Here is an 11,598-nt window from a genome sequence, read left to right on the forward strand (position 1 = left end):
TATAATGAAAAATATCGACAATCTCAGAAGGAAGACAACTCAATTAAAGACCTTGGGCACTAGCAGATAAGCCAATAGAAAGATATTAATAAAAGAAATATGTCCTCTATATTACCTAAATGAATACAGACATCTATGAAACAATATTGTGAGACAGAGCAAAATGAACCAATACCCTATGTGGCAAAGTACCCTGTGGATTTTCAAGCAGGCATGGAACCATAGTCGGATGTACCCAAATGGCTTAAGAGAGCAATAAAAATTAATAAGAATTTATAGTTTGAACAGCAAAAATAATTGGCAGAATAGAAAAACTTGAATATATCACCAAAGAAACAAGAGAGAGAACAACTGATTGGGAATATAAATATATAGAAGTTAAGACCTCAAGAAGAGGTAGAAAAAACAATATTAAAAAAGCTAAGCTGCAGGGCAGCTGGGTAGCTCAGTGGAGTGAGAGTCAGGCCTAGAGACAGGAGGTCCTAGGTTCAAACCCGGCCTCAGCCACTTCCCAGCTGTGTGACCCTGGGCAAGTCACTTGACCCCCATTGCCCACCCTTACCAATCTTCCACCTATGAGACAATACACCGAAGTACAAGGGTTAAAAAAAAAAAAAAAAAAAGCTAAGCTGCAAAAGCAGTCAGATTATAAGAGGTAAGATTAGGTAGAGAATTCTAGGCATGGGGGATCAACCTATATAAAGGTACAGAGATGGAAGATAGAATTTTATTTATTTATTTGTTTGTTTGTTTTAAAGCCCTTGTCTTCCGTTTTGGAGTCAATACTCTGTATTGGCTCTAAGGCAGAAGAGTGGTAAGGGTAGGCAATGGGGGTCAAGTGACTTGCCCAGGGTCACACAGCTGGGAAGTATCTGTCTGAGGCCAGATTTGAACCTAGGACTTCCTGTCTCTGGGCCTGGCTCTCAATCCACTGAGCTACCCAGCTGCCCCCTAGAATATTATTTAAATGGAATAAATAACAAGAAGGCCAGTTTGGGCTGCATGGAGAGTAATATAAGGCTGGGAAGGTAAACTGGAACTATGTTATGAAAGGCTTTAAATGCCAAATAGAGGAGTTTGTGTTTGACTGTAAAGAAAAAAATTAAACCATTCCAATTCCAATGTATTGATCAGATTAGTAACATTGTAAGACCTATGTATGTTTAGGTATATTATTTCAGAAGTTCTCATTGATTTGCAGTACATCTACACAGAAAATCAGTTATAAAGTCCTCTTTCCTTATTCCTTTCAAAATCCTTGTCTTTCAAGGTTCAGCTCTAGGGCTGTGGTCTTTTTTATCTCTTTCTTTTGGTCTGGACCTGTGGGCCTATGATAACATAGTTTCAGGTCAACAAACTGTTCAAAATTTAAGAGTCTCAGTTGCCAATGGATGCTGAAATATTCAATTACACTAATTTTTTGCATCTCTGATCCAGTTAAAAGCTATGGTAGTATGATAGGGAGGATAGGAAAGATTTTTTGTTTGTGTTTTAGAAAGATTTAACTGGTAGTGAGGAATAGAAGGAATTGGAAGAAAGAAGGGAGGCAATGAAGTCAAATCTGAAATTTCAGTGGATCAGGATTCAAAACAATTTCATGGCAGATGCAAAAAAGAAGGGATGTATATGTCAAAGGAAGACCAGACAAGACTGGGTTTTGATTAGATAATGGGGAAATTAAGGAGGAAATCAGAGGCTCTTGAATTTTTCTATTGCTTAAGATTAAATCATGTAACCTGGCCTATTCTTGTTACTTTAGCTTTTATTTTTTTCCATTTGTTTCATGGATTTACATCTTATTTCTCCCACTACATTACAATATCTTTTAGTTGTGGAGGGGGATAGGTGGTGGATGGGAGGAATGATGACATTTGTTTTGGAAATCAGGGAAAGATACCAGAATCAGTAACTTATCACTTGAGTGTAGGAATTGGGCAGACAGAGAACCAGCATTCATACACAGGAACACCTGAAGTCAAGTTCAGCTTCTAACATACTAGCTATGTGATTGTGTAAATCAACTTTCAGGATGCCCAGGCAACTGAGATTCATAAATCTGAAGTTGTGGGGCTAGTATATACATTAGGAGTTCCCTGTTCATTACAGGTCCAGAGGCAGCCAGGTGGCTCAGTGAGAACTAGGGCAAGAATTAGGAAGACCTGAGGCCACCCTTACTAGCTGTATCACCCTGGGTAAATGACTTAACCTTTGCCTTAATCTACTAGAAAAAGAAATTGCAAACTACTTGAGTATTTTTGAAAACTCCATAGACAGTACTGCAGTATTAGCATGCTAGCTGATGACTGACACAACTGAAGGACAAAAAATTCATTACAGTCCAAAGCAGAAAGACTTAAACCTGTAATTGCCTGTAATCTGTAACTGGAGGTACTGTCATCATTGAGAGTTCCCCATTCATCAGAGGTCCACAGGTCCAAAATGAAAAGAAAGACTTTTAAATCTGCAACTGTGGGGTAGCATCCACCTTGGGAGTTTCCTGTTCATCACAGGTAGGAAGGAAGGAAGGAAGGAAGGAAGGAAGGAAGGAAGGAAGGAAGGAAGGAAGGAAGGAAGGAAAGAAGTTTGCAATTGTGGAGGTAGAGTCATTATTGGGAGTTTCCCATTCATATGAGAGAGAGAGAGAGACAGGGAGAAAGAGAGGGAGATGCAGGCCGCGACACTGATTCTGGAAGGCAGAGACGAGGAGGGGCATAGCAAAATAGCAAGTGCTTCTCTGCATGGTATTTAGTCTCGTGAATGAGACCAGCCCACCCCGAGTGTAGTGTCAGAAACCCTCCAGTTTGGTAAAGGGCATTTAGGCCTGGGGTGAAAGCTGTAGTAAAGCAGCGAAGGATAGAGTTTCGCTATTCCGGGTGGGATCCCTCCGGCCAGTAACTCGGCGAGCGCCCACGCAGGTGTGGCCTGGGGCGGGGGCCTGAGGTCCGCCCCTCGTAGGAAACAATGCAGCCGCTCGGGAGTCCGGCTTTCCCCTCCCGCCCGGGCCAGCCCCCCGAGAGCTAACAGCCGCGGCCCGCCCCAGCGGCCCGCCCCGAGACTCTTCGTGCCTTTCCGAGCCCCGGACTGGGCAGCTCCGGGGCTCTGCACTCCCCCCGCCCCCGCCGAGCGCTCCTCGGCCGTTTCCGGCTTTCTCCGGAGCCGCTGCTTCGAGGGCCGAGAGAGCGAAGCTCGGGAAACTGGGAGGCAGAAGCTGCTGCAGCCGCCGCTGCCGTCGCCGCCGCCGGGGCTGTGGGCGGAAGATGGCGGTCGGGATGGGGCCGCCGCCCGGGTTGCGGCGGGGAGCGCCAGCGCGGGGAGCTCAGTTATGCAAACGAGGCTAGAGAAGAGAGAGTTCAGGCACAGCAGCTACAGGCTCTCCGCCTCGCCCCCTCCCTCCTCCCGCCTCCCGCCCTCCCCTCGCTCCTCTCGGGCAGCGGTTCCTGGTGTCTTGCGCTTCCCCCGGGATGGACCTTCCGACGTTGCACCGCCCTTCGCTGCAGACGGCGCAGCGGCCGCGGCCGCGCACGGAGGTTTCCCCGCGAGGCGCCGTGTGAACGGGGCTGCCGCCCTCGGGGAGCAGCGGAGTCCGGGCGCTGGGCGCGTGCGGGGCTGGCTGGGGGAGGGGAGGGCAGGGGGGGCTTGGAAAACATGTCGGATACCAAGGTAAAAGTTGCCGTGAGAGTTCGGCCCATGAACAGGCGAGGTGAGTATCTTTGCTCCCCCCCCCCTCTCCTCCTCCTCCTCCCTTGGCCGGGCGGGCTGGAGGGCAACTTTGGAAAGCGCTCAGGGTGGGGAGGTTTGCTGGCGGGCGGACTGGGCTGGAGGGGTGGGAGGGGAAGAAGGAGGGAAGCCGGCGAGTGGAAGGGCAGAGAGACCAGCAGAGAGTGGCCGCCGCTGAGAGCTCGGCATCTCCAGTGCCTGGTGCTGTCCCCCCATGCAAGGACTGAACTCTCCTCTGAGCCCCTACCCCAAGCCCTGCCTGGAGCTGCTGCCGGGTCAGCCCTCCACCCTCCCTAGGGCCATTCCACAAGAGGGTGCCAAGCCCCGCTGAGGAGCTCTGGTGGAGGGGGTGCAGCAAAGCCAATGCTAGGGGCATCCGTCGCGGGTGCAGGGGGAGGCGGGCTTGGGTGATGGATGCCTAGACTTTGCAACGTTCTTCTTTCATTTTGTCCCCTTCTCAGAACTGGAACTGAATACAAAGTGCGTGGTGGAGATGGAGGGGAATCAGACTGTCCTGCACCCTCCCCCTTCCAACACCAAACAAGGAGAAAGGTAAAGCCAATAACTAGAAGGAAGGAGTAAGTCCAACTGCTTAAGAGTTGTGCAAGTTTAAGCAGGAGAAAACGAACTGGATGTGTCCTATTGTTAGAACAGCTTCAAGTTTGTCACCTCCAGCTCTTGTCTGAGGCGAATGGAAGTCCAAGTTCTCCTCCTCTTCCTCCCCTTCCCCAGCCCCCTCCTCTCCCCGCTGCCCTCCCTTGGAGAGCTGCTGAACTAGGACAGATGACCTAGTAAAGGCAAGGACAAGTTTTAGATGGTGATCATTAATTTGACAGAACCACAGAGTCATGGCTTCAGAAGTACAGCTGGAAGCAACCTTAGAGATTATCTGAATCAGCCTCTTTTTACAGCTGAGAAAATTGAAACAGAGTTTGTGACTTGTCTAGGGTCACTCAGTTTCTTGGGGTTAGAACCAACTTTAGAATCCAAGTCTTGTGACTCTGGTGTGCTTTCCCTATCACAGTGTGCTGCCACTTGAAGAGGTTTACTTTGGATATTGTAGGTTAAAATGTGAAATCATACTATTTTAAACAGTCTTGCCGAGTGCAATCTGAAACCTGGACCACTTCATTTGGTGCTGAATTGGGGATAACCTGATTGTAATATGTGGATTTTAATTTTGGGGAAAACAAAAGTTATTCTCAGAGTTATATAGACTAGAGGAATTGTTGAAGAGGGGTCCATATTTACTAGATTGAAGCATATTTGCATTTGAAAAGTAGTAACTGTTGGATCCTTATTAATTCTGAGCTGTTCTGTGAAACAGTATGAGAAAATGCTCCTAAAATGATTTAAGAATCTGGCATTTATCTGGTACGCCCCTGAAAAGAAAACTGTTGGCATTCTTCCAAAATACCATTGCAATAGTCTGTAAAAATAGAACAGAAAAAAGTTTTCACAAAATTATTTTCTCTCAAGGAAAGGAGCAAAGAGTGACTTGGTGTGTTTCTCCAAGTCACCTGTTGATTGACATTCTTAGTGAATTTTTCTTCTCACAAAGATCTCTACTGAAGGGGAACTTTGAATACAGTTAAGCCCCATAGCTTTATCACTAAAAGAAGCAGTCATTACTGCTCTCTAATTATGTGGTTCTCAGACATAGTTTTGTTTAGGTCTAGAAAAAAATAAGTGAGGGAATAGACATTCCTGATTAGAGATTTTATACTATTTGTGTTTATGGTGGCAAATTGTTTGTTGTTTTCGCTCATGAGCAGGCAGGTTTAAAAAACCTCAAACACTTCTGGACTAGCTGGGTTAATTTCTGCTACTAGAAATTATATTTTACAGTACCACCAAATCATCAAACTGACCCTGATCTTGTTAAGCTGAGTTTGCTTATGTAACTTCTATGATATACATAGCATTGATACTTTGCTTATATAACCCTTATATATTAAGTTGATACTCTGTTTCTCTAAGCTCTCCCTTGGTTGTACTTGTAGCAAAATAATGGGGGAGGAGGGTCCCTTTCATTGTGGCAAAAAGTTACAGTCACTGAGATTCAAATATTTACCTTTTTAGTTAGGATATAAAATAAACACCCAAACCAAATCTGGTTGGTTACATTGCTTTGGAAAATTATCCTGTTGAGTTCGATTCTTCTTAGTCCAGCTCCAGGTGTAGTATTTTTATTCCAGTCATGTTATTGCTTCTGTTTGACTTACTAACCTGACACCTGCTATATGTCACTCAGCCAGAAAGAGATTGCTACCAGAAGTTAATGTTTAATGAAATAAGTGTTATCATTTGCAGAACAAAGTAGATAGAGTTCTGTGGATTTTGGTCCCTTGCACTTAAGGGAACAATTATTGCAGTTGCCACTGGATTTAGGATCTTTTTTTTTTTTTAATGTATGTGTTGATTTCAGGATTCCTGTCTTTTCTTGTGAGTAGCCTGTCAGCTGGCATTTATTAAGTACCTACTATGATCCAAGCTCTCTTTCATCCTTTATTCAGTTGTTCCATAAATAAGAATGAAAAACTGACGTTTGAAATCTCTCTTTGAGAGGCCCTTCTCTATGCATGGGCACATTCAGCTTATAGACAAACCTGAACTGAACCATTACCAGTGGTCTACTTGTAGATTAGGGTTAATACCTCAGCAGGGATGAAGACATCAAATGCATTTTGGTTTTCATTGTGCAGCTTGGTTTCATATTTCTCTACATGAACATTTTAAAAATAGAAACTACACACTTCTTTTGCAGTTGGTTGATTAGTTTTAATACTGCTCCATGTTATGAGGCCCATAATTCATTTCTATTTTTTTATTTCAGTCTTCCATACTCCTGAGGGGAGGAAGAAACAATGACTGAGAAAGCAGGTTTTTTTTTTTTCCTACCTAGAAATGCTTCTGTTTTGAACAGGAAGGGTTCTCAAACCAGTAATGGAAAAATCTACAAGGTAGAAATTAATGTTTTATTGAAAATGGCAAAAAATCATTAATGCTGTCTTAATCAGAAGTTAGAAGTTCAGAACTAGAAGAAGGTGAAAGTTTGGATCTTTTATGCAATGAAAACAGAAACAAGATCATACTGATTTCCAAGAAAAGAAAGTGACAGCCTTGGCTTTCATAGTTTGTGTCCTTCTCTCACCCCCTTTCTTGTAATTAAAGTGAAGACTACATAGTGAGGACAGAATGAATCACAAGTTTCATTTTATGCTCTGTAGCTCCTAATGTTTTAGCTTTAAAAAATACACTGCACTGATTTATTTATTTGAATAGTTGAATAGGTCTATTCCAAAACATTATAAAATGTTAGTTAAAAAAGGCCATGTAGTGATAAAAACTGTATAATCATAAAATTATTCTTCAGGTGGAAACTCTTTGTAAATGAAATCTAAAGTATGCCTACCATTTAGTCATGATGGCCTAGGTGTATTTATTTTGTGGGGATAATGGGTTATATGTGGAGTATGTCATTTTGGGGGCAAAAGCTGAATGAGGTGGAATCCTTAGCTTACCTAATGACTACAGAGGTTATCTTAAGTGTTTAAGGCTTAATATGTCTGACCTTTTACAACTTGTATTTTTGAAGTATTACTTTAAAAGATAATATCTTTTCTAGAAGTTTTTTTTCTTTTTTCTTGGAGTGGCCCAAATGGAGGTATTAATGGAAGGCAGAATTACAAAACATGACTTATCTTGGCAGCTTTGTGAGGAAGTGGGCTTTCCTTACAGAGAGGTTAAAAGGTTGGCAATTTGAATTCCATCCATTTTAGCTATACAATACCTTCTTTTGATTAGTCTTTGCTGACATTGGGATATAATACCTATGAATTAGTCAAAATAGAAATCTCACATTACATAATTAAAATTTTTTAGGTATAATTCGAGCTTTTAATAGGTCAGAATTAGTGCTTTTCCTCTCTATCCTACAAGGTATAGAGTACACTTTCCATGGCGAATAAAACAGGAAGGAAAAAACAAGTTAGTTCTCACTTGTTGATTAGCCATAACAAATTTTGTCACCAGGTCAATTTCACTTTTTCATTCAAGGTGCTTGTGGGATGGTGCTTTATGACCCATTAACTTTAGCCGTTATGATATTGTTCCTCTCTGGTCCCAATAATGTGAAGTTTATTCAAATAAGTAAAGAGAATTCCACTCTCACATATCTAGGCTGCCCTCTTGTCTTTATTGATGATTGACATCAGGTAGTGAGTTTTAAAAGAGCAGTATCATACAGTGTTTTACTTAACCATTATAATTTCACCTTATTTTGTGATAAGAAAATTTATTACAAATTAATAAATTGATACAGTCTGTTAATAACAAAAATGGGCCAAAATATAGTCACTAATACAAAGTAGTAGTTATGCTTCTTAATTGTCATCTATAGAGAGATTTTTTTTAAAGGTATTTCTCTTAACTTTTTGAGGCTACAGGGAATTCCTAGTGGTCATGAGGATTTGTGGTTCCTTAAAGCTGCCTTATGTATTTTGACCATGTATAACTGTAGTGGTGAACCTATGGCATGCATGCTAGAGGGGCCACTCAGAGCCCTCTTTGTGGGCATGACTGCCATTGCCCCAGTACAGAGTTTACTAGAGTTTGTTACTAGAAAGCGAGAGGGATATGGGGCCAGGCTGCTCCCCTCCCTCTCTCCATGTGTGCCTGAGAACATTATCTGCCCCTCTAAAAGGTTCATCATCACTGATATATACCATTAACTTCCTTTTTTCCCCCTTCACAATATCAAGATACACTTTACTAAACACATTCTATGTTTAATGTTTCCTACCACCTAATTGCCTGGTGGGTTGATTACTTCATGAAATTATTTGACAAGTCTGTGTTTTTGCTTTTACATTTGGAAGACACAATTTCTAGAAATGTTTCTGTAATGGTAAAGAGTATTCATTTAACTCCAAATTGTGATACTTTTGATATTCCATAGCTATTGTCCTTTCAAGTTAGAATTAGACAGTACTGCTTTATTGATAATTTTGGTTTCTCTATTAATGATTAGCTTAATTATTGCAAGGTTAATTCAGCCATTTTTTATACACAAAAGTATACTAGCATATATTATATGCTTTTTGACATATCTGCTTTCTCATTTTACTTCCTACATAGCCTTCAGGGAAATAATTTGAAATCCAGACATCCAACAACATAGATCTGTTTTTAGGAAAGTTTTGAGAATAGGTTTATTTGGGTTTAACAACAGCAGCAGGTTGATGAGACTGTTCTGTCTTAGAACTTCATATCATTTTGAGGAAGTTTGTTCTTGCAAAAGTTGTTCAGAATGGAAGGAAAATGAGTAGTTCAGAGTGTGTGACTTTTATTTAAAAATTAGAACATATGTTCTTCTATTCTGTTTGCATCTAAATTAGAGGGAGGAGTTGAGCCATGGGGCAGAATGGGGAAATTGGCCAGGTTTGTGTGGTTTCATTATTTTATTTGAAGTGAATTCCCAGCAAAGCAGGCATACTTGCGTTTAAATATAAGGTCAAAAATATGTCCCAAATAGAAAGAGGTCTGAATTTTAGATTATCCATAACTTCTGATTTGTTCACAACTGTATTTATCTCTATTAGTAAAAAATAATTAAGTATTGACCATAAAAGGCATTCCCTTTCTGCTTCTGGAATTTGACTTTGCTTTTTCCCTTCAATATGGTGCTTTTAAAGATATTTTTAAGACTTTTTCATATTGGCCATTGGCTAACATATTCTACATTTGAATGTCCATAGTTGAATTTTATGGCCCTTTTTTGAAATCTGTCAAACTAAGTCACCTTGCAGCTTTCCTGGACAAGCAGAAAATAATGAAAGTATGGTATCAGTAAAGATATCTTGGGGCTTCATCCCATTTTGGATGATTTTTTTTCTTGAAAATTCTTTAGGATGGGAGAACTGCCAGGAGTTTCTAGATGAAGAATTTTCTTGTAAGTAATTTTCAAAGAAGTTTGATTAATGCAGAGGATAATATAACTTGTAATTTTTACTTTTTTTTACTTTGGATGTTCTTTAATAAAATGTAAATTACATTTTTGTATGACATTGTGTAATGTTGGTAACTTCAGAATAGTTAAGTATTAATTAACTGTGAGAACTTTCAGAGGGAAAGGTTTAATTCAGCTTGTTGTGGGCAGTTCCTAAGAGAATGTGATGGTCTAGATTAGAATTTGGAGCTATTAATTTTCCCATGAAGTATACATGCTTGTTGAAAACTTTAATATGGATTCAAATCTTAGCTCTGCCACCTACCATCAAGTCTCAATCTATTGGAGCTTTTATTTACTCATCTCTACAGTAAGGGTAGTAATACTAATTACATACCTCCAAGAATTGCTAAGGATCAAATGCGATAATACATGTCAAGTAAATTGCAAGCTAACCAAAGAGTTCAGTGTAAATTTATTGTTTTTCAATTGTTTCTGACTTTTTGTGATCCCATTTGGGGTTTTTTTGGCAAAGGTGCTGGTTAACTGACTTGCCCACAGTCACAGAGCTAGTGACAGAGGCTGGATTTGAACTCAAGTCTTTCTGACTCCATACCTAGCACTCTATCCACTGTGCCACCTAGCTGCCCGAAGACATCACAGTCAATTGAATTGTATGAATGAATCTGTGCTATCTTCAGAATACCATTGAAAAATCTTTGTATTAAAAAACCTTCACTGTATTCTTTGTCATTGGTCATCTATTTCAGTTATGTCCAACTCTTTGTGACCTAGTTTGGGGTTTTCTTGGCAGATACTGTCATTTCCTTTTCCAGTTCATTTTACAGATGGTAAAACTAAGGCAAATTGGGTTAAGTAACTTGCCTAGGGTCACACAGCTAGGAAGTGTCTGAGGTCAGATTTGTACTCAGGAAGTTTAGTCTTGCAGACTCTTTGCTGGCACTCTGTCCACTGTACCACTTAGTTACTCCTTCAATGTAAATACTATTATAATTCCTAGGGTTGTATATCTCTGATGCTGATTTTAAATAATGGTTTCATAGGTAGAGGAAACATTGCTTGGTGGATAGAATGAATTTTTAAAAAGCATTTAGGGAGAAGCTGGGTGGCTCAGTGGACTGAGATCCAGGCCCAGAGATGGGAGGTCCTGGGTTCAAATCTGGCCTCAGATACTTCCTAGCTGTGTGACCCTGGGCAAGTCACTTGATCCCTATTGCCTAGCCCTTACCACTTTTCTGCTTTAGAACCAATACATATTCTAATGCAGAAGGTAAGGGTTTAATTAAAAAAAAGGCATTTACTAAATGTTTACTCTTTTCAAACACAGCCCTAAGTACTGGGGATACAAACATCTCCCATTCTAACAGACTATCAAAAAGAGGAATCAGCTATAAGGCAGAAGGAAAGACTCAGTGGTCATAAATATACATCCACAAAGTTGGTTGTAATGTATCTTTAGTATTATTTTTATTAATAAAGTCATATCTATTTTTAGTGTTGCACTGTTTGACAGTACCAAAGACTTTGGTATCTAGAATGGTATTTTCTTGGTATTCAGTAGCTGTCATTGCTGAGAAGGTGTGCTTACAGAGGCAGCTGACAGGTTGAACCTCCATAAGAATATCTTCTTTGAAAGATATCTAGGAAGTGCAGCTGGGTAGCTCAGTGGATTGAGAGCCAGGCCTAGAGACGGGAGGTCCTAGGTTCAAATCTGGCCACAGACACTTTCTAGCTGTGTAACCCTGGGCAAGTCACTTGACCCCCATTGCCTACCCTTACCACTCTTCTGCCTTGGAGCCAATACACAGTATTGACTCCAACATGGAAGGTAAGGGAAAGAAAGGAAGGAAGGAAGGAAGGAAGGAAGGAAGGAAGGAAGGAAGGAAGGAAGGAAGGAAGAAAGAAAGAAA

The 11,598-nt window shown here is 40.9% G+C and overlaps 1 protein-coding gene across 1 annotated transcript in view; it reads left to right on the plus strand.

The window, feature by feature from the left end:
- Positions 1-3,645: 3,645 nt before the first annotated feature.
- Positions 3,646-11,598, plus strand: part of KIF13A (kinesin family member 13A) — a 226,016-nt gene continuing 218,063 nt past the window's right edge. The window contains exons 1-2 of the mRNA XM_044667532.1: positions 3,646-3,700; positions 4,179-4,269. Of these exons, the coding sequence (XP_044523467.1) occupies positions 3,646-3,700; positions 4,179-4,269 (146 nt within the window). The remainder of the gene's footprint in view (positions 3,701-4,178; positions 4,270-11,598) is intronic.

This window comes from Gracilinanus agilis, chromosome 1 (genome assembly GCF_016433145.1).
Source record: "Gracilinanus agilis isolate LMUSP501 chromosome 1, AgileGrace, whole genome shotgun sequence".
NCBI classification, from domain to species: domain Eukaryota; kingdom Metazoa; phylum Chordata; class Mammalia; order Didelphimorphia; family Didelphidae; genus Gracilinanus; species Gracilinanus agilis.